Consider the following 23,253-nt stretch of genomic DNA (forward strand, 5'->3'; position numbering starts at 1 on the left):
TTAAGCTTTGAATAAAAGATCCCACACTACTCCACACAATAATAAATGAGCATGGGATGGGTTTCTCAAATGCCAAGTGCATTTGTTTCTTTTCGGCTAACGTTTGATGGTCAATTCAACCCAGCCTGCAGAACGATGCGAACAGTACAGTGGCTGCACGCGGAACCGGTGAACTGCAGAGTGGCTGCACGCTGCCACCTGCAGGTGGAGCCGACAAGCACGCAGAGAGAGAACACCAGCACGCGCGTCGGGAGGGCGACAGGGAGCGCACAGGCACCTGTCTCGCGTGCGGTCTTTATCTCGGTCTATTTATCTGAATTGCTCTATTATCACGATCGGTGTAGGACTATAATGACATTGTTATTAAACAATGTGATGGGAAAGCTATTCGGATTTAGACTTTTACGGACACAGAAGGCAGTGGATGTAGCACATGCTTTTCTTAGTGATTGATTCGGGTTTTTTTCCTCAGTGAGAGGACCTGTGCTGCCGAGAGGTATTCTGCACGCACCTGCTGACAATACAATTGAAACTGTGGATACATTTCTGGATTATCAGTAGACATTATTTTTTTCTGATCAACGGAATTGGATTTAATCTATGCTTCTTGTATCTTAACTTCAGAGCATTCTCCGCTGCCGAGCTCGCATCGCACCGTGTGTCAGACACAATGGATGTTACGGCGACAGTCCTGCTCCTCTCGCTAGCTGTCCCGGTACTACTGTCGGCGGACAGCGTGGGCAGCAAGGCGCGAAGCTGCGCTGATGTTCGTCAGTTCTACAGCGGCAAGGGTTTCACGTTAAATGGAGTTCCTCAAAGCGAAATATCTGGTGAGATCACAGGATGGAGTGGGATTTGGGGGCCGGGTGGAAATCAAACAGCACTCGGGTGGCGTGTTCTATTTGTTCTCTTTGTAATAAGCGCTCACGCCCTCGCCGTCATAGCGGCAGAAAAGGCAGTCACTTGCTGCCGAATATCTCGAGCTCGGTTTTGCCAAAACGCTTCTGAACGCTTTTAGGCCTGTGCAAAGATATAGCCTACAAATGAGCGTAGTCAAGCTTTTTTGAGTCCGGTGCCAGCATCCTATTTTATTTAGCCTATCTAGTGCAGCTTCTTTAAAACGGTGCTGTGTGTTAACAGTCTGCAGAAAGAAGAGCGTAGTCAAGCTTTTTTGAGTCCGGTGCCAGCATCCTATTTTATTTAGCCTATCTAGTGCAGCTTCTTTAAAACGGTGCTGTGTGTTAACAGTCTGCAGAAAGAAAGAAAGAAAAAAACAGTTCAGCATTGCAACCTTATTCTTCATAATTTGCATGTTGTTAATGTAATGTGGTCCCATGCGCCACTACTGCAACTTGCCTGCTCTCAGGTCTGGCCAGATGATTATTGTCTCGAGCACTGTGTCTAGTCTGGAGTCCATATTATGTCCCTGACTGTTTCACGTCCCAGTAGGTTTTTCTGCAGCTGGCTTCTGCGCCTGTGGCCTGGACTCAGTACTAGAGTGTGTACTGTGCGCGCCTTTGGCCTGGACTCAGTACTAGAATGTCCAATATGAGCGCCTGCGGTCTTAGCTCAGTACTACAGTGTCCATAGCAAATGCCTGTGGTCTTAGCTCAGTAGGCTACTACAGTGTCCATAGCAAACGCCTGTGGTCTTAACTCAGTACCACAGTGTCCATTGCTAGCGCCTGCGGCCTGGGCTCAGTATTTGAGTGTCCTCTGCAGCCTGGACTCCGTACTAAGGTGTCCCTTGTTTCCACTGACCTTTGGCATTGCCTCTGAACCATTCAGAACACCGACAGGGAGCCGGAAGCCTGTGGATGCTAGTGTGCGGTGTTAGCATTTCCTAAAGGTGCTAGTGTGTGGTGCTGCTAACATGACTCCTAAGGAGACTAGGGGCACTAGCACGTCCCTCCCTAACATAGCATATGCCTGTAAGGGATGCTATTGCCTGGCGCTGGCATGTCTCTACTAGCCTACTGTGTGTATTTTCTGTGTGTGCTTCTGCACATACACACACTCTCATAAACACTTACCTTTGGCTGTGGTGTGTGTGAGGAAAACAGAGAGAGAAAGAGAGGAGAGAGAGAGAGAGTGTGTGTGTGTGTGTGAATAACGGCACAGACGGCTTCATCTCTAGGCAACCAATGGTATTCTCAAGGTCACCTCCATCAGCCTCAGCAGCACTGGGAAGTGTGAGATGTAGGAGGGCAGGTACCATTGCAGGTACCATTAGGTGTCTGTGTGTGTGTGTGTCTACTGATATGATTAGGTGTGTGTGAGTGTGTAGTACTCAGCCTTAGTGTCTGGCTGCTTGAACAGAGGAAACCTGTAACAGGAGCCGGGCACCATTGTCTGTGAGTGTGGCAGATGGTTTTGTCGAGGGGGGGATGTGTGTGTGTGTGTGTGTGCATGTGTGTGTCTGTACGTGAGCAGCTGTATGTGGGATGCAGAAGGCAGTTTGTCTGTAAAGGCCAGGGGCGTTTCATGCCGTGCATGTGTGTATGTGTGTGTCTGTACGTGAGCAGCTATATGTGAGATGATGTCTGTGTGTGTGTTTGTGTAAAGACTGGGGTTAGGGTTAGGCCCCGGGCGTCCATTGTGTGTATGTGTGTGTGTGTGTGTGTGTGTGTGTGTAGCCGGTTTAGGATTAGGCCCTGGGTGTGTTTATATATGTAAGTATCAAATGTGGGGTTTTGTCAACACAGTATAACTTACAGTGTGTTTGAGGGGTTGTGTGTGCCGTAGGCACCAGAAGTGAGTACACCTCTGTGGAATATCACTGAAAGGATTGAAACGATTGAAAAGATACCTCCCAATAATTACATCAACAGTAATTGACAAGTGTTCTTTGCAGATGCAAACTCTACTTTCCATTTATGAATAAACAATAAAAAAACTATAAATTACAATATAGACATTGCAATGGAAATCGAAATGATGCAGTCAGTGGTTTCACAGGAAATGCATTTGTTTATGTATATGTTTAACATTAGTAGCAGATGCTTTTGCCCAAAACAACACACAGTACACTATATTTTAACCAAGGACCAAACGAAACACACCAGACATGGCTCACACCTCCCTTCAGTATTCCCAGAGAATCTGGACACAGGCTTTCGACTTTGTTTCCAGTTTTTGTAGGCTGGGCTGCCTACAGAGTTTTTTTACAGTATACTCACCGAATGGCCATCTAGTGGATTGTGAGGAGAGGAGGATGTTTGTTTTGACAACTTTGGTTGGTCTGCTTGTCTGAAAGCAGATAATTGGTTTCACACCGAGGGTTAATCAGCTTAGAGTGGCAGCAGAGGTCAGCACAGTGGAAGTTGGCTAGCTAGACTAGCGGCTATTTGGTTTGACTTGACATGGCAACAAACAGGATTCCCTCAGCTGGGGGTTAGCATTAGCTGTTAGCAACAGTCCTTATGATAAATAGGAAGTCGTCAGGGATGGGGATTAGCTTGTCATAGCAGCCTCAAGGACTAACAGTGTTTTCTTGATAGGTGATAGTTAGTGGTTGCCTTTGAAGCAGCCTGGAAGTCCAGCGCAAGGCCATCCAAAGTCCACCTCACAGGGTAGCCTAGCCAGTTAGAGATCAGCCGCCTAATCTCCTCCCCCACGGAGAGGTACACCGTCCACTAACTCCGCGTGCGAGGTCATACTGTCAGGTGGACCAAGGCTCATGTCCAGACTCACCAGCCTCCTCGCTGTTAGAGAGGCCAAGGCTGCTGCTGGAACATCCGCCCTGTTCGAAAGCCTGAGGGTGTTCAAAGGAAACCATAGTGTCAACGTTCTCTGAAGAGGCCGTTCGAAACCATCGTTCTTTAAAAGATGCCTTGACTCCAAAGTCATGTCTTACGAGACTGCTCTCTACCATGGCAGCAAGGCAGCAGCCTTCCGTCTCGAACGGACTGTTTGTGTGTTCCCCACTGACAGGATCACAAATGTTATCATGTGTCGGACAACATGGAAAGGATCCCTATAGAGATATGTCGGCGTCTGTTTACCTAAATAACGGTTTAACTCAATAACTGTTTAACTCAGTAACCGTTTAACTCAATAGCTGTTCAACTCAGTAGCTGTTTAACTCAGTAGCTGTTTAACTCAATAGCTGTTTAACTCAATAACCGTTTAACTCAATAGCTGGATGAAGTGTAGAAAATCTAGTGGATCATAGTGTATCAAATCTGGATCAAATGTAGTCATCATGTGCGACAGGCCAAAGACTGACCTAGTTTGAGGCGTACTCTTAAAACAGTCACTTCTGTTCTAGAGGCTACAGCTGAAGCTGTTGTTAAACACACCATGGGGTGGTATGTGTATTAGTAGTGGTGTGGTGTGTGGGGTTGGTGAGGGTAGCCGGTTTGCTAACTGTTGGATTAGGATGTTTTAAAAACACCACTAATCTGTATTTAATCCCATGAGAGAAACCATCTTTTTGGTGAGTCCTCCTCAACACACACACACATACACACACATGCTAAATCAGTCCTCAACATAAACACACATAGACACACACACACACGCTAAATCAGTGTTCACCACAAACACACACACATTCAAAATAAGTACTCAACGCAAACACATACACATACAATCACTAAATCAGTTCTCAACACAAACACACATGCTTAATCAGTCCTCATTTCAAACACACACAAACATACACACACACACACACACACTAAATCAATATTCCACACAAACACACACACACATTTGTTGGTCAAGCAGTCAGAAAGGTCCCCAAAATCCACAACTGATCTATAAATGTGTTTGTCAATCTGTAAATAAATCTAACGCTGTTTACACCTGTAAATAGTAATACATTTATTAGTGAATCATCAAAACATTTGTGAATCATTAAACATGTTTGTGAATCATGTAAATAAAGGAACTATTCTATAGAAAACACACACACACACGTGCGCGCACACACACTTAATGAAGGGTTTATGGCATGTGACAGGTGAGATTTCTGACCTCGGACTCTGGAGTAGTAACCTTGTGTTAACATGATCTAAACATGGCCTCCTCATACACACAAACATACACCACAGTCGGCGTAAGAGTATTACACTTTCACTAATACACACCTCGGCGTCACTAATCTCAGGGACACGCCTTAATCCTTCTGTGAGTGTGTATGTGTGTGTCTGGTGTCCCCCACTGGATATGTAGTGACAGCCACTAGTACAATAAAATGGCCCAGGAAGTGTAGGACACTGAGGTGTGCGAGCGAGTGTGTTTGTGTGTGTGTGTGTGTGTGTGAGAGTGAGAGGGGAGACACAGCAAGACAGCAAGAGAATGTAAGAAAGAGAGTGTGTGTGTGTGTGTGTGTTTGAGAGAGAGGGAGAGAATGTGTGTTTGTGTGTGTGAAAGATGTAGCTTGCTAAGTGGCAGCGGTACTAGATCTGAATCATGTAGGGCAGTGAGCCCCCTCTTAAAAGGAGGCCAGCTGTCATTGTGATTTGGTTTTTAGAGGGGGTGATGTGTGTGTGTTTGTGTGTGTGTGTGGGGGTGCATGGGGTGGGGGAGCTTGGGGAGCTTGTCTTTCTCTCTCTGTGTGTATAACAATTCTGGGCTAACTCAACCCACCCAACCCAATCCAACCCAATCCAACTCACCCAGCCCAACCCACCCAACTCAACCCAACCCAACCCAACCCAACTCAACCCAACCCAACCCAATCCAATCCAATCCAACTTAACCCAACCCAAATCAACCCACCCAGCCCAACCCAATCCAATCCAACTCACCCAGCCCAACCCAACCCAACTTAACCCAACCCAACTCAACCCAACCCAACTTAACCCAACCCAACCCAACCCAACCCAATCCAACCCAACTCAACCCACCCAACCCAATTTAACCCAACTCAACTCAACCCACCCAACTCAACCCAACCCACCCAACCTCAGCGTAATCCACCCACCCAACCCAATTTAGCCAAATCCACCCAACTCAACCCAACCCAACTCAACTCAACCCAACTCAGCCTAATCCAACTTCAACCCAATCCATCCTGACCCAACCCAACTCAATCTAATATAACCCTACCCAACCCAACTCAATCTAATCTAACCCTACCCAACTCAACCCAACCCAGCTCAATCTAATCTAACCCTACCCAACTCAACCCAACTCAATTTAATCTAACCCTACCCAACCCTAGAGAATGTAATGTAAGGAGGATGCTGAGCTGACCACACAAATAGGTGGTGTGCAGTAGGGGCTGCACACCAAGCCGACGGGCGGATGTCTGATAACATCTGGTTAGTCGATGAGCATCTGTAGCTGCAATTGGTGTCTGGTTAGTCGATGAGCATCTGTAGCTGCAATTGGTGTCTGGTTAGTCGATGAGCATCTGTAGCTGCAATTGGTGCAGTGTGTGCGGCACCACCATCTCGACAGACCTTTATCGGCTTGTTTACAGCTGATTTAACATGTTGAATTTGACGTCTGGGCCATTGGGAAAAGATTTGCTCTGATTGGTTGTTAAGCTTTCCTAATTGTTGCCTAAGTAGCACAGTGTAATCATCAGATATGCCAATATGGAAAACAGTGTTGGGAAAGTTACTTTTAAAAATGTATTCCACTATAGATTACAGAATACATGCCCTAAAATGTATTTTGGAACGTATTCCTAAAATTTACTCAAATTGAGTAACGTATTTTGAATACATTGGATTACATCAGCATTGTATTATATTTCATCAGCAGTGGATTAAACAGTTATGTGGAGTTATGTGAAGTTGTAAGACCCATAGTGTCAACAACAACCCACAACCTGCTTTACAGTGGGGATGGATTGATATATACAGTAAGCATATGTGCTATGAAACTGTTAACCTCATTGTGTAAAAGAAACTACAATAGACATTTTTAATGAATTTCAACAGCACAAGGGGAGTTACATGCCTTTTTGCAGAACAACGTCAAGAAACGAGAACCTTTACTGGCCTAAAACATGCTGGCTGGATATACAGTAGTCCTTATAGGTCTATAACAAAACCAATTTTACATTCTACATTCCCTGAGAGGTTTGTCATTTAGGCTATCAATATAATCAGAGGGAAAGAGAAAGGAGCACACACACACACACACACACACACACACACACACACACACACACACACACACACACACACACATACACACACACACACACACACACACACACAACCAGGGAGAGGGAAAGAGAAAGGAGCACACACACACACACACACACACACACACACACACACACACACACACACACACACACACACACACACACACACATACACACACACAACCAGGGAGAGGGAAAGAGAAAGGAGCCACCAGAGAGATACATAGGCTACATGTACCCAACCCAATCTAATCTAATCTACCCAACACAACCCAATCTAATCTAATCTACCCAACACAACCCAACTTAATATAACTCTACTCAACACAACCCAACTTAATATAACTCTACCCAACCCAATCTAATCTAATCTACCCAACACAACCCAACTTAATATAACTCTACTCAACACAACCCAATCTAATCTAATCTACCCAACACAACCCAATTTAATATAACTCTACTCAACACAACCCAACTTAATATAACTCTACCCAACCCAATCTAATCTAATCTACCCAACACAACCCAACTTAATATAACTCTACTCAACACAACCCAATCTAATCTAATCTACCCAACACAACCCAACTTAATATAACTCTACTCAACACAACCCAACTTAATATAACTCTACTCAACCCAACTTAATATAACTCTACTCAACACAACCCAATCTAATCTAATCTACCCAACACAACCCAACTTAATATAACTCTACTCAACCCAACCCAACTTAATATAACTCTACTCAACACAACCCAATCTAATCTAATCTACCCAACACAACCCAATCTAATCTTATCTACCCAACACAACCCAACTTAATATAACTCTACTCAACACAACCCAACTTAATATAACTCTACTCAACACAACCCAACTTAATATAACTCTACTCAACCCAATCTAATCTAATCTACCCAACACAACCCAACTTAATATAACTCTACTCAACACAACCCAACTTAATATAACTCTACTCAACCCAACTTAATATAACTCTACTCAACCCAACTTAATATAACTCTACTCAACCCAACTTAATATAACTCTACCCAACCCAATCTAATCTAATCTACCCAACACAACCCAACTTAATATAACTCTACCCAACCCAATCTAATCTAATCTACCCAACACAACCCAACTTAATATAACTCTACTCAACACAACCCAACTTAATATAACTCTACTCAACCCAACTTAATATAACTCTACTCAACACAACCCAACTTAATATAACTCTACTCAACCCAACTTAATATAACTCTACTCAACCCAACTTAATATAACTCTACTCAACCCAACTTAATATAACTCTACTCAACACAACCCAACTTAATATAACTCTACACAACCCAACTTAATATAACTCTACTCAACCCAACTTAATATAACTCTACTCAACCCAATCCAACCCAGCCCAGCCCAACTCTACCCAACCCAGCCTAATCTAACTCAATCATTCCAACCCAACCACAATTCATTTTCCCATAGTGTACGGATGTGTGGGGATGGAGGAGAAAGTATGGAGGATGAGCAGGCCCAACCCAACCCCACTCAACCTATATACTGTACGTAGTATAGAGGATGAGCAGGCCCAACCCAACCCCACCCAACCTATATACTGTACATAGTATAGAGGATGAGCAGGCTCAACCCAACCCCACCCAACCTATATACTGTACGTAGTATAGAGGATGAGCAGGCCCAACCCAACCCCACCCAACCTATATATACTGTAATGTAGTATAGAGGATGAGCAGGCTCAACCCAACCCCACCCAACCTATATACTGTACGTAGTATAGAGGATGAGCAGGCCCAACCCAACCCCACTCCTCTCCTCCCAACCCAACCCTCACTCCTCTCCTCTCAAGTGTGCTCTCAACCCTCCAGCATTCTGGGTCACGGCCTACTAATGCCACCCACCACACCAGCCTCCAGACATGCCACTTAAAGCTCAAACAACGCACACACACACACACACAAACACACACATACACACACACGCACGCACGCACGCACGCACACTCTTATACACACACACGCACGCACACACACACACACACACACACACACACACACACACACACACACACACACACATACATATACCGGTCACACACAAAACATACACATAAACAGGTCAAACACACAAACACCGACACCAACACGCATGCACACACACACACACACATCAGCATTTGTAGGTAGAAGTGTGTGTGTGTGTGTGTGTGTGTGTGCGTGCGTGTGTGTTTGTATTGGGAGGAGTTTTGTGCCCTAATTGGCAGATGAGTGTGTGAGCTGCCTGGGGCTGGCTGCTCTCTCAACCGACTGGTGACTGTTGACCGTCAGAAGGAGGGCACACGCGCACACACGCACGCACGCACGCACGCACGCACATGCACACACACACACTGTGAGAAGGAGGGAAAAATGGCAAAGAGGATAAACTTTCAGAAGATGATAACTTGTACGCTAGATCTGGGGATCGTCTGTGGACATGTCAGATTTATACAATACAAGTGAACAAAGTTGAATCTAATCTAATCTCATCTAATCTAATTTAATGTAATCTAATTTAATGTATCTACATATATATCTGTGTGTGTGTGTGTGTGTGTGTGTGTGTGTGTGTGTGTGTGTGTGTGTGTGTGTGTGTGTGTGTGTGTGTGTGCAGGTGAGCACCTGCGTGTGTGTCCTCAGGGCTACACGTGTTGTACCAGTGCCATGGAGGAGACGCTTGTGGCTCTGAGTCGCCGAGAGCTGGAGGGGCTTGTGAGAGAGGCGGGGAGATCCATCCAGGCTACGCTCAACGCACAGTACCGCAGCTTCGACAGTGAGTACACACTCACTCATTCACACACACACACACACACACACACACACACACTTTAATGCACAGGGGAAGAATCTACAGATACAAACATTGATGGAAGTATGTTACACACTTAGACAAATCTGATCAAACACAGAGTAGGTAAACATGGCATCGTCATTTCCGGATGGATATACTACCTATTATTGCAAAAATGCACACGCACGCACACACACACACACACACACACACACACACATACACAAACACATACCCTGATGAGAGAGGCGGGGAGATCTTTACAGGCTTCGCTCAACGCACAATATTGCAGCTGCACACACAGACACATGCTGATGAGAGAGGCATGGAGATTCATACAGGCTATGTTCAACAGACAACACCCTAGCTTAGACAGTGACACACACACACACACACACACACTGGTGAGAGAGGCATGGAGATTCATACAGGCTATGTTCAACAGACAACACCCTAGCTTAGACAGTGACACACACACACACACACTGGTGAGAGAGGCAGGGGGATTCATTCAGGCTACGGTCAATGCACAGCCAAACACACGCACACACACACGCACACACACACACACACACACACACACTCACTGACCAGTTGTCTTGCTAACTTTCCTCTAGCATACTTTTTGGAGCTACTGGACGGTTCTGAGCGCTGGCTGGAGTCGGAGTTCCCGGAGGCTGTGGGCGGGCTCTACGAGCGGAACGCGGGACTGTTCCGTGATCTCTACAGAGACCTGCGGCAGTTCTACCGCGGTATCCCGCTGAGCCTGGACGAGGCGCTGGACGACCTCTGGACTCGGCTGCTGGAGCGCCGCATCAAGGCCACGCCCAACATCACCATGGCGACCGACGGTCTGACGGATGACTTCCTGGAGTGCGGCGTGAAGCAGGCGGAGGCCCTGCAGCTGTACGGAGAGGCCCCGCGCCAGATGAAGACGGCGCTGGTCCCGACACTCATCACCGCGCGCGCGTTCACACAGGCCCTGACCAGCGCAGGAGAGGTGGTCCGCAAAGTCTCACAGGTACCTGGCCCGCCCCATCGGAGTGAGTGTGTGTGTGTGTGTGTGCCTGTGTGCGTGCCTGTGTGTGTGTGTGTGTGTGTGTGTGAGCGCAGGCGCGTGTGTGAGCTGCAGTGCGTGTGTGAGTCTTGGCGTTTACACAGGCCCTGACCAGCGCAGGAGAGGTCGTCCGCAAAGTCTCACAGGTACCCGGCCCGCCCCATCGGAGTGAGTGTATGTGTGTGTGTGTGTGTGTGTGTGTGTGTGTGAGGCGTGTGTGTGTGAGCGTGTGCGTGTGTGAGCGTGTGCGCGTTCACACAGGCCCTGACCAGCGCAGGCGAGGTGGTCCGCAAAGTCTCACAGGTATCCGGCCCACCTCATCGGAGGGTGTGTGTGTGTGTGTGCCTGTGTGTGTGCGTATGCGTGTGAGCGTGTGCGTTCACACAGGCCCTGACCAGCGCAGGAGGTGGTCCACAGGTAGCGGCCCTCGGTGTGTGTGTGTGTGTGTGTGTGTGTGTGTGTGTGTGTGTGTGTATGTGTGTATGTGGCCTCATTTGCATTCTTTGGGCTAGGACTGTAGTTTATACTTGTATATGTATGTATGCATGTACACTACAGTATATATGTATTTGTGCTTGTTTAGTGGGGTATATATTTATATAGATAGATAGGTAAATAGTCTCCTGTCCTAGGTTTATCTGGGTGTGAAATGTTTTTGCTTTTTCCTGTGAATCAGAGTGAGCGCCATTATACAGTTCAGTTACGCATTCAACATCCCTGGTTCTGTTTAAAACTGCTGGAAATGTGGGCTGGTATATGTGGTGGTAGAAAATCTGGCTGCAAATGCCAGATATTATTAGCACTGATGAGAGAACCCCAGAAGTACTGTAGGCTGTTGTTTTGATTAGTGTCTGGATGAAGCTTATGTAACAATGTTGATGAAATATCAGTCTCTTTTACTGGGTCTCAGGATAGCTGCTTTCTCAAAACAGTTGGTTCAGTGCTATTTAACTTCATCCCACAAATTTGGAGAGCTTTGTGCTTTGTGTATAACACCCATAATATTTGCTGTGCTGCGGTGTTATTATTATCCTATATTTAGAAAAATGTGTGTGTGTGTGTGTGTAGGTTCCCCTGAGTGCTGAGTGTAATCGCGCCATTATGAAGCTGGTGTATTGTGGTCAGTGCCGTGGGCTGGGCGGTCTGAAGCCGTGTCCCAACTACTGCACTAACGTCATGAAGGGTTGCCTCGCCAACCAAGCTGACCTGCAGGCAGAGTGGGAAAGCCTGATTGGTGAGCACACCACACACACACACCACACACACACCCATACACACACACACACACACACACACACACACACACACACACACACACACACACAGACCACACACACACACCCACACACACACACACACACACACCTACACACACACACACACACACACACACACACACACACACACGATACACACACACACGACACACACCCACACACACACACACACACCACACACACACCCACACACACACACACACACACACACACACACACACACACACACACACACACACCTACACACTCACACATACACACACACACACACACACACACACACACACACACACACACACACACACACACACGCATACACAGACAAGTTAAGTAAGCAATAAACCGTTAATCATACAGACCAAATTATGTATGACATTCAAAATGAATGGGGTGATTTATATAATAAACACACATAATAATGAATTATAGTTATTTATACATTATAATCTTTGCTGAGAAACATTTTGTGGAATATATCAGTGGTCGGTCCATATGATTTTAACCTGCCAGTGTTTTCATGTCCTCACACACACTCCGTTTTCTCTTTCTTCCTTCCTTCCTTCCCTCTCTCTCTCTCTCTCTCTCTCTCTCTCTCCTCTCTCTCTCTCTCTCCTCTCTCCCTCTCCTCTCTCTCTCTCCTCTCTCCCTCTCCCAATTTCAATTACATTTTTAAATTCAGTGAGCTTTATTGGCCTGACTGTAAGTGTTGTAATGTTGCCAAAGCAGTAGTTACCTCTCTGCCCCTCTGTCCTCCTCTGTAACCCAGACGCTCTGCTCGAGGTGGCCGCTAGCTTCGGAGCGTCCCCAGGCCTGGACTCGGCTCTCTTCTCCATCCCAGTGCGCATCTCTGAAGGACTGCTCAGCCTCCAGGACGGCATGGATACTTTCAGAAGCAAGGTCTGACAACTTTATTCCCTCACACTCACACACACACACACACACACACACACATGTACACACACACACACACACACACACTCACATGTACACACACACACACACACACACACACACACACACACACACACACACACACATACACACACACACACACACACACACACACACACACACACATGTACACACACACACACACACACACACACACACACACACACACACACACACACACACACACACACATGTACACACACACACACACACACACACACACACACACACACACACACACACAGTCTCAAATAAAATCTGGTATCATCACATTTTCACACACTCACTCATTCAGACGGGGTCGTGCATTCATTAAGACTCATCAGTTGAATGTTTGTGTGTGTGTGTGTGTGTGTGTGTGTGTGTGTGTGTGTGCAGGTCTGGCAGGCGTGTGGGACTCCAACAGTAGAACCGACTGAGAGTGCAGGCTCTGAAGACAGGAGGAAGAGGAGCATCACAGTCCTGCATTACAAATCCAGCTCCACTGCTGCTGTTCGTCTGGAAGTGCAGGTGTGTGTAGCATGTGCATCTGCATGTGTGTGTGTGTATGTCTGTGTCTATGCGTGTACGTGTGTGTGTGTGTGTGTGTGTGTGTGTGTGTGTGCATGTGCATGCATGTCTCTGTGTCTGTGTGTTTGTAATGTCTGTGTGTTTGCGTGAATATGTTCCTAGTGTGTGTGTGTGTGTGTGTGTGTGTGTGTGTAATGTCTGTCTCTCTCTCTGTCTCTAAGTAATATCTGTTTCTCTCTCTCTCTCTCTCTCTCTGTGTGTGTGTGTGTGTGATGTCTGTCTCTCTGTTTGTGTGTGTGTGTGTGTGTGTGTGTGTGTGAGTGTAATGTCTGTCTCTCTGTCTCTGTGTCATATCTGTTTCTCTCTCTCTCTCACTGTCTGTGTGTGTGTGTGTGTGTGTGTGTGTAGGTGTCTGATGTGTCCAGTAAGCTGAAGGAGATGCTGCAGTTCTGGCTGCAGCTTCCAGCCGCCCTCTGCAAGAGCAAAGCTGCCAGCAGCACCGACAGGTGTTGGAACGGCAACACTAAGGCCAGGTAGAGTCAGGTGTTTTCTCTCACACACACACACACACACACACACACACACATAGACACACAAATGAACACACCACTGAAAGAGGGGCTGTGGTCTCAGAGATGCAACTGATTGGTTTACCTCAGGGGGTGTGGTCTCGGAGCTGTTTGTTATTGGCTTACTTGAGGGGAGTTTAGTCTCAGAGCAGCAGCTGATTGGTTTACATGAGGGGGTGTGGTCTCAGAGCTGCAGCTGATCGGCTTGGCTGTGGTCGGTCCTCAGGTACCTGCTGGAGGTGATAGGCGACGGCCTGGCCAGCCAGATCAACAACCCTGAGGTGGACGTGGACATCACCAAGCCGGACATGAGCGTCCGGCAGCAGATCATGCAGCTGAAGATCACCACCAGTCGCCTGCTTACGGCTCTTAGTGGACAGGATGTGGACTTCCAGGACAACAGTAAGGACCAGCGACTAGTTATGTGTGTGCAGTGTGTGCTGGGTTGTGTATGTGCAGTATATGCGTGTTTTGATGCATGTGTTGCAGTTATTTGTAAGTTGTGTGCGTTTTTATGTGTGTATGATGATTTGTAATGTGATGGTTGTTTTAGTTTTGATGAGTATACTTTTATGTGTGTGTGGTTATGTATGTTTTGATGTGTGTGTGGTTGTCTGTGTTTTGATATGTGTTTTTTTTCTTCTAATGTGCTTTCTTGCCCGGTCGCCAGGTGATGACATCAGCGGTTCAGGAAGTGGTCTGTGCTTAGGCCAGGCCTGTGTCCACTCTCGGGTGCTGGTCTCCAGGGGCAACAGGCCAAGGTACTACACCCCTGGGAACAAGAGAGTGAAAGGAACAGCCAATCAGGGCCTTCCGTGTAACAACCTCGTCCTGCTCTTATTGGCCAGCGTGGTGCTGCTCAGGCGGTAATGGGCAGGCCTTTGGAGGGCCAGGACTGTTTTTTTTTGTTTCCATGTCAGCGAGGGTTTTTTAGTTCCCACGGTGGGATAGGTGTGTGGGGGGTGGGTGGGGGAGGGGTGGGGGTCCTGACGTATCCCAAACGGAGGCTGGGAAAATGAAAGGCTCTGACTGAGACGGTGATGGAGAAACGTCTCTTACAGTAACTGAGAGTAAAGAGTGTTTTTTTACTTCATGATAATGTAACAATGTTTCGTGACATCTAACCACTCTCTGTTTTTACTGATCTGTACATTTTACTGTTAATATACCCCCTCCCCACACACACCAGATTACCAGATTGTTTTTTTCATACACACACACACACACACACACACGCACACACACACACACCTGGCTCTAGCACACCTGAGTCTAACACTAAGCAGATATTCACACAGCAGGTGTTGGGTCTGTCATTCACATTAGGCAGGTATCAACTCACCTGAATCTAACACTGATGTTAGACAGGGACTGACACCTGACCCCCCCACCCCCCCGATGCTAGTGTAGTATGGAATCAAATCAGACTCAAAGTTTTGTAGGTGTGTGTATCACGACTTGTTGACGAACTGTCAATTGTCAATGTTTAGCCTAGAAATCTAGAAGCACCCTAGCGGCAGCAAATGTAATTTGCAGCCAGGGTAGTCTAGCAAATCTCAGTTGGCTTGCGAGCTGGAAAAATCAAACTTCAATCAGGCCAATCACATCGTGTATAGTCGGTGGACGGGCTTAACATAATGACAGCAAAGTTGCGATGGTTCTGCATGAATTCCCTGCTGATGGATGCTGCTGCTGGCAGACAGTGCGACTCAAGTTAAGCTTTTTTTAAGTTGGCAAAAGTTTGACCAAATAGCCAACTAGCTCTGCTGGTGGGAAAACGCATGGGACTCATGAGTTGTAGCACTGTCCTATTGGGTGCAGAGGGAATTTGAAAGACAACCATTTATCCCACCCCTCGGATTGAGCACTGCCAATGGTGAGGTCCCAGACCCTACATCTTGATGTGGGTCTGGCTCGTCAGGCTAGTCAATATTACAAATATGCACTGCAATTACAACTCTAAAAACATATCTGTACCCATAGAATAGAATAGAATAGATTAGAATAGAATAGATTTGTAATTGTAGTGAATAGTCATGCAAGTCGTGATACACCTACACAACTCTTGAGTCTGATTTGATTCTGTAGTCTATCTGATAGTGGTCATCAGTCCCTGAGGTAGATGATGCTGGTCTAGCTGTTAGTGGTGCAGTGGTGGTCGGGATGCTAGTCTAGCTGGTCCAGTGGCCACACACACACACACCACATACACACCCCAATCCACACACACACCCTAACACACACATAGATACACACACATAGATACAGACACTTTGTGACATTCCATGACACACATTTCTATACACCTTTGGCTGCTAATGGATCTACACAAGAAAGAAGGAATGTGAGTGAAAGTACACTACATCTGACACATGTGAGTGTGTATGTTTAAGGCTGACAGTGAAAGTACACTACATCTGACACATGTGAATATGTATGTTTAAGGGTATCAGTGAAAGTACACTACATCTGACACATGTGAGTGCGTATGTTTAAGGCTGTCAGTACACTACATCTGACACATGTGAGTGTGTATGTTTAAAGGTGTCAGTGAAAGTACACTACATACAATGTGTGTTTATATGTTTGTGTGTTAAGGCCGTCAGTGAAAGTACTGCACATCTGACACCCCTGCTGAAAAAAACAGCTTGAACCAGACTGTTGGAGCTTGTTAACCAGCTTGTTTGACCACCCTATGATGGTTGATCTGCTAGACCAGCAAAACTCTTGTGAAAACATACCTTCAGCTGGTTTACCCAGTTTACGATGGTAATTCAGCTGGTTTTGCTTGTTGTACCACCTCAAGCTGGTCATTTCAGTTGGTGTTGATGGTCTACATTGTTGGTTTAACTGGCCATGCCAGCCTATGTCGGTCATTCTAGCAAACCAGCATGACCATCTTACACCAACAATGTCAAGCTTGGTAGGCTGGTCACCAGCATGACCATCTTACACCACCTGTATCCCATACGACAGGCTGGTCACACCAGCATGACCAGCTTCCTCAGATGGTCACGCCAGCATGTCCACCTGGTGGCCCAACCAGCTACACCAGCAAGAGTTGGACCAGGTAAAACCAGCTACCCGCAAAAGTTGTTTTCTAGCTGTTTTTTTTCAGCAGGGATGTGAGTGTGTATGTGTGTGTTTAAGGGTATCTGTGAAAGTACACTACATTGTGTTGTGTGTGTGTGTGTGTGTGTAGGTGTTTAAGAACCAGGTAGTGCTTTTATTACTTTTCTGTTGTCTCCTGTCAGGCATCCACTTGAGAGGTCTTACACTGTTCTACTAAGACACACACAAACACCCAAGAGCAGTGCACGCACGCACGCACACACACACAAACACGGAAGCCCAAAGCACTCAGAGCAAGATGAAAGACATTGCATATTTGTTTCATGCTGCAACTAGGCCAGTCCTAAACACACACATACACACACACACACATTCCTTCAACACATCACATTATATTTATTCTTTTACAAAAAGGAGGAATAACATTTGAGCTACAATGCAGACCTTAGGCAACAATTAATACTACATCAATCAATATTACTACCAGAGCATGAGAGTGTGTAGAAATATCTAATTACTAGACAAAGTGTAGTCGAAGGAGAACGTGCTAGAGGAAGAGGGAAGTAGCGGAGGACAGAAAGGAAGTGCATGTTCGTTGTGTTGGGTTGTTAGAAGTGTAAGGAGAGGAAAAGTTGGATCCTCAAGAGCTTGTTGAAGATAGAGAGATGCCCCTGCTCTGGTAGCCAGTGGAGCTCAATGAACAGTGGGGTAACATGTGCTCTTTTTGGTTGTGGGACAGCATGTGAAAACCAGAGACACCACTACTTTGTGGATAATTTGTAGAGGTTTCACCGCATGGAGTGGAAGGTGATGTAGTATTAGACACACGCTGACAGACACAAGCCTGTTTCTCTCTGACACACACACACAGGTCTGCCTCTCTCTGTGACACACACACACACACAGGCCCACTGCAGGAAGTGAACTCTGAATGTTTGTCCACACAATGGGACATGTTATGTTCTGCCATAACTGTTGCAGATGTTTGGTGTCTGTCAATGTGTTTGTTAATATGAGGACATTTTAAAAAACATGTCTGCCTACGTGTCATTTTTCCTCCAGCTTGGTTGTTTCATGAAGCAGCTGAAGACTGGACAAGCCTGCATCTCATCCAATCCAGTCCTGTCCTTACAGTTTACGCTCCTCAGGTTGACGATATAGAATCCATGTTCATGTCCTGACTAAACACTACAAACAACTTGAGTGTGTTTACAAGTTCCCTGTGTTTCACAAAACAGTGTCTTTGTGGTCGCGAGCAGTTTTCAAAAATGCGTTTTACAAATCTGGACTAACAGCGCCATCTGCTGTTTGAAAGCTCAACCTTTCTAAGTCCTAACACAACACGTCACACGATTGACAAGTATTTGCTGTGCAGAGCAACCACCCTCCAGACACCTGCAGTTTATGAACATTACTGTGATTAAGTTTGACTCTCTGTCTCACTCAGATTCATGTGAGGACAAACATGGCTGAGCACAAATGGGAACTTTATTAACGATGTAATTAAATGTAGCTGTAGTTCTCTGTGGGGTCGTACGTCGGGGTCTTTGGAGGATGCTTGGGCAGGCCGCTCTGACCCTTGGCTCCCGCGCTCCAGCCCTTGGACTGGTTCCCTGAGGCGAGTCGTTTCTCGGCCCACTTCTGAGACAGCGCTGTGGAGATGAACACAGGCAATCACACTTAGCAATCCCATAGTCACAGCATTCCCATTCCTATACACATAGCATTCCCATAACCACAGCCCACTTATGACCACACCATTCCATGAGGATTTCCTGATGTATTGACATGTGTTTGTGACTCTCTCCCTCTCTGTGTGTGTGTGTGTGGCAGCCTCCCGTCTCCCTACCCTTCCGTTTTTTGTTTAGTTTCTCTACAATCATCTTCTTCTTGAAGTGGGCCTGCATCTGGGTGATCAGGGACGGCTGCTCTGGCGTCTTCACTGAAGCCTCTGTAGATGACAGCGCTGTTACTGTAGTCCACTTTGCGCTCTCACCACTCTAACCTAACCCTAACATAGCCTAATCCTAACCTAACCCTAACCTAGCCTAATCCTAACTGTAACCTAACCCTAACATAGCCTAATCCTAACCTAACCCTAACCTAGCCTAATCCTAACCTAACCCTAACCTAGCCTAATCCTAACCGTAACCTAACCCTAACCTAGCCTAACCCTTACCGTAACCTAATCCTAACCGTAACCTAACCCTAACCTAGCCTAATCCTAACCGTAACCTAACCCTAACCTAACCGTAACCTTGCCTAACATAGCCTACCCGCGATCTAGCATAACCCTAACCTTACCTAACTTAGCCTACCCGCAACCTAGCATAACCCTAACCTTGCCTAACCATAACCTTGCCCACCAGTTACCTAACCCTAACCTTGCCTAAATCTAACCAAGCCTAACCCTAACCCTCTAAACTAACCCTAAACTACCCTAGGCCAACTGCTCACATCTCTGTTACTGCAGTCTGCCCTGTTCTTCTTCTAACCTACAAACTATAGCCTACCTACTAATCATAGCACAGGCCAACTCTCTAGTCCTAGCATTGGCCAGCTGTCCCGAAAGCAACATTCATCCATACACACTCATCTTATTGACTATCATTAACTGGTACTTAGTCATCACATACTCCTGGTTAACTGTTATTGACCATCATTAACTGGTACTCAGCCATCGCATACTACATGTTTACTCTTATTGACTATCATTAACTGGTATTTAGCCATCAGATACTCCAGGTTTACTCTTACTGACTACCATTAGCTGGTACTTAGCCATCTTACTCTTAATGTTGCCTGTGTTTTCTCTTTGTGGGTCACTCTCCAGTGTGTCGCTAGGCTCACTGTGATCTTGACCTGCCTGGAAGCAAATGAAACAAGCACATGACAACAGCACCTAAGCACCTCACACACACACTAGCCTCATACCCATAATGCCTTTTACACACACACTACATATCTCTTGACACCTCCCTCAACTTGAGGTGTGTGTTTGTGTACGTGTCTGTACAGGTCTGGGTTTTTTGCTCCTGTAAAAAATGAGGCTTGTGTGTGTGTGTGTGTGTGTGTGTGTGTGTGTGTGTGTGTGTGTGTGTCTAGTGGCCTGGTGTCTTTGCTCTGTGTGGTCATTCAGTAGCCTGGGAACACCCAAACCTTAACAATTGTACAATTGAGAGTGGGTCTGGAAAAGGTTAATTGACTTATGACTTCCAGTAGGGGCGTAACTAGCAGTGAAATTAAACTTAAATTCTTCAATTCCAAAGAAATACACATCCATGCCGGATTAGCGATTGTATTTGAGTGTCTATGTTTTATGGACATTGGAAATGGGCTTAAACGGCCTCTTGGCCAGATTGACTTGCAGAGCAAATCCCAAATTTGCCGAAAGGTTGTATGGGTATTCCCAGGCTAGTCATGCAGGTGTGACACTGAGCCAACGGGTGCCTGTAGCACCACTCACCACCAGGGGGCCCCTATAGGCCTCCCATCAGCTAACCAGTGCCACATGATGTGCCTCACAACCATACTAGGGCTGGCTGGAAATACTCTTCACAAACCTTTAACAGATCAACTCAAAATCATAACCATAACCACCCTTCGTGCCTCTGAAGGCGTTAGCAATGGCTTGTCTGCTAGAAGCTCCTGCGCATCTGAAAGCGCTAGCAATGGCTTATCTGCTAGCAGCCCCTGCACCTCCATGCTTCCTGAAGATCCTACACTGTCGGAACCAGGCCGTTACTGAGCAGCTCTGGGAAGAGGTGATCCACCAAAGACCTGCAGCCTCCCAAAAGCGACTTGACAAATAACCTGATAGTATATTAAAATATCCTGCACTCTTTTTTTTAAACTTTCCCCTTTATTTTTATGTCAGGAGTGTGATTTATTTATTTTATTGGTATTTAGAGTTGTTTTTAGAGAGATATCACTGAGTGTATTGACTTTCCTGTTGTAAACATTTCTGCTGCTGCTTTAGAAACACCATTAAGTCATATTCAAAATATTCACTTTCAATTATGTGGGAGATATCACCCAAACTCAGTGCTGTAAGCTAACGGACGGAAACACATGCACATGCTTGCACACGACCAGAAAACAGTATGCCTGCCAGCCTGGTAGTGCGCACGGAAGCATAATAAGACTACTGATAAAGAACCAACGTGATACGTGGTTTGATAAAAGTAGCTGGATCAATAAAATCCAGGACTCCCCATCCCTGAGAGTTCCAGCGGAATGCTTGGAACTGGATCTGTGGGCTCTTGGGAAATCTCATGTGTATAATTACATGCTCGTGTAAAGATCAGTGTTGGTTCCTTTGACCAGGGAACATTTACATATGTATGTAGTACATATGTAAGCACAGTACGTATGTTAGTAGTACTGATTACTGCACTAACAACATCCTAGTGGCTCTGTACCTTTATTGTACCTTTACTGTATCTTGATTGTTGTAAGTCGCTTTGGATTAAAGCGTCAGCTAAATTACTAAATATAAATGTATTATTGATATACTGATAAATTACTAAATATAAATGTATTATTGATATACTGATAAATTACTAAATATAAATGTATTATTGATATACTGATAGTGATATTACAGATAAATTGCTAAATGTAAATGTATTATTGATATACTGATAGTGATATTACTGGTATCTGAACATACTGTATATCTTACACATCATATATCTTAGTGAATGCATTTTGGGATCTGTCTGCAGGTAGGTTAAAGTTTGTGTGACGTTTCCACACAGACACGTACAGCTGCAGCAGAGAGACGTGCCTTTAATAGATACTGGTCATCAGGGGGAAGCCATGTAGGGCTGGGGGTGTGAGAACGAGATCTCTGCTGTATATATGTGTGAGTGTGTGTGTGTGTGTGTGTGTGTGTGTGTGTTTGGGTTAGCTGGAGTCCGGCCAACCTTGCACCCGCACACACTCCTCTTTGTGCCGGTCGTTCCAGGCCTTCATCTTGCAGGTCTTGCTGCAGTAGAACACCTCATGGCAGCGACTGCAGGCCAGCAGGACCACTCCCACAGAGCGGCCGCACTGGTAGCAGTACTTAAAATCCTGCTTCCTAAGAGGACACGCACACACATACAGACACACACACACATACAGACACACACACACACAGAGACACAGACACACACACACACAAACACAGAACAACCAGAGTAATTAATACATGCTTCCTGAGAAGATACACACACACACACACACACACACACAACAACCAAAGTAGTTAATACACGCCTCTAGAGAGGACACACACACACACACACACACACACACAGAACAACCAGAGTAGTTACATGTACATGCTTCCTGACAAGACACACACACACACAAACACAGAATGACCACAGTACTTAAACACCTGCTCCCTGAGAGGTCAAACACACACACACACACACACACAGATAATACCTGACTGATCGCTTCTCCTCTTTACCATCAGTACTGAAAAAGAAGTATTAAAAGCTCTGTTACCATTGTGTGTGTGTGTGTCCATGTGCAGCACCAGTCAAAGGTTTTAACACACTAACTCATTCATGTTTTTTTATTTTGAATAGTTGAACAATACTGAGGGTCAAAATGATGATGGTGTGTTTGCATGTGTGTGTGTATGTGTGTTTGCATGTGTTGTATGTATGTGTATGTGTTTGCATGTGTGTGTGTGTGTGTGTGGTACCTGATAGTTCCTGTGCTGGTGTTCTCCTCTGATGCTTGAGCTTGCGGTGCATAATTGTTGATAGACAACGATCTAAAGCACAGAGAGAGAGATACACACACACAGACAAAAAAGACAGACTTATGCATGTTGACTGGATAATGA

The 23,253-nt window shown here is 45.8% G+C and overlaps 2 protein-coding genes across 3 annotated transcripts in view; one reads left to right on the top strand and one right to left on the bottom strand.

Moving 5' to 3' along the window:
* The first annotated feature begins 239 nt into the window (after positions 1 to 239).
* gpc1a (glypican 1a) lies at positions 240 to 15,289 on the top strand. Of its 2 annotated transcripts, XM_048252863.1 has the most exons (10): positions 240 to 496; positions 625 to 830; positions 9,796 to 9,954; positions 10,590 to 10,993; positions 12,098 to 12,263; positions 13,073 to 13,203; positions 13,636 to 13,767; positions 14,176 to 14,300; positions 14,563 to 14,738; positions 15,007 to 15,289. In XM_048252863.1, exons 2-10 carry the CDS (start codon positions 671 to 673, stop codon positions 15,204 to 15,206), a joined length of 1,653 nt encoding a protein of 550 aa, XP_048108820.1. In that variant the 5' UTR covers positions 240 to 496; positions 625 to 670; the 3' UTR covers positions 15,207 to 15,289. The 2 variants fall into 2 exon arrangements, with proteins under 2 accessions (XP_048108820.1, XP_048108819.1); XM_048252862.1 differs by having other exon boundaries at positions 240 to 830.
* Positions 15,290 to 18,878: 3,589 nt separating this feature from the next.
* ankmy1 (ankyrin repeat and MYND domain containing 1) overlaps positions 18,879 to 23,253 on the bottom strand; it is a 12,905-nt gene continuing 8,530 nt past the window's right edge. Inside the window, 6 exon segments of the mRNA XM_048252911.1 lie at positions 18,879 to 19,060; positions 19,258 to 19,359; positions 20,199 to 20,270; positions 22,337 to 22,491; positions 22,850 to 22,877; positions 23,110 to 23,181. Coding sequence (XP_048108868.1) covers positions 18,912 to 19,060; positions 19,258 to 19,359; positions 20,199 to 20,270; positions 22,337 to 22,491; positions 22,850 to 22,877; positions 23,110 to 23,181 — 578 coding nt within the window. The 3' untranslated portion in view covers positions 18,879 to 18,911.

The sequence above is a fragment of the Alosa alosa genome, chromosome 9 (genome assembly GCF_017589495.1).
Source record: "Alosa alosa isolate M-15738 ecotype Scorff River chromosome 9, AALO_Geno_1.1, whole genome shotgun sequence".
Classification (NCBI taxonomy): domain Eukaryota; kingdom Metazoa; phylum Chordata; class Actinopteri; order Clupeiformes; family Clupeidae; genus Alosa; species Alosa alosa.

Bases quoted from the DNA above. Each gene is read 5' to 3' on its own strand.
- gpc1a (XM_048252862.1), top strand. From the start codon at position 671: ATGGATGTTACGGCGACAGTCCTGCTCCTCTCGCTAGCTGTCCCGGTA. The intron at 10,994-12,097 runs GTACCTGGCCCG...GTGTGTGTGTAG, and splicing joins TGGTCCGCAAAGTCTCACAG to GTTCCCCTGAGTGCTGAGTG. The intron at 13,204-13,635 runs GTCTGACAACTT...GTGTGTGTGCAG, and splicing joins TGGATACTTTCAGAAGCAAG to GTCTGGCAGGCGTGTGGGAC.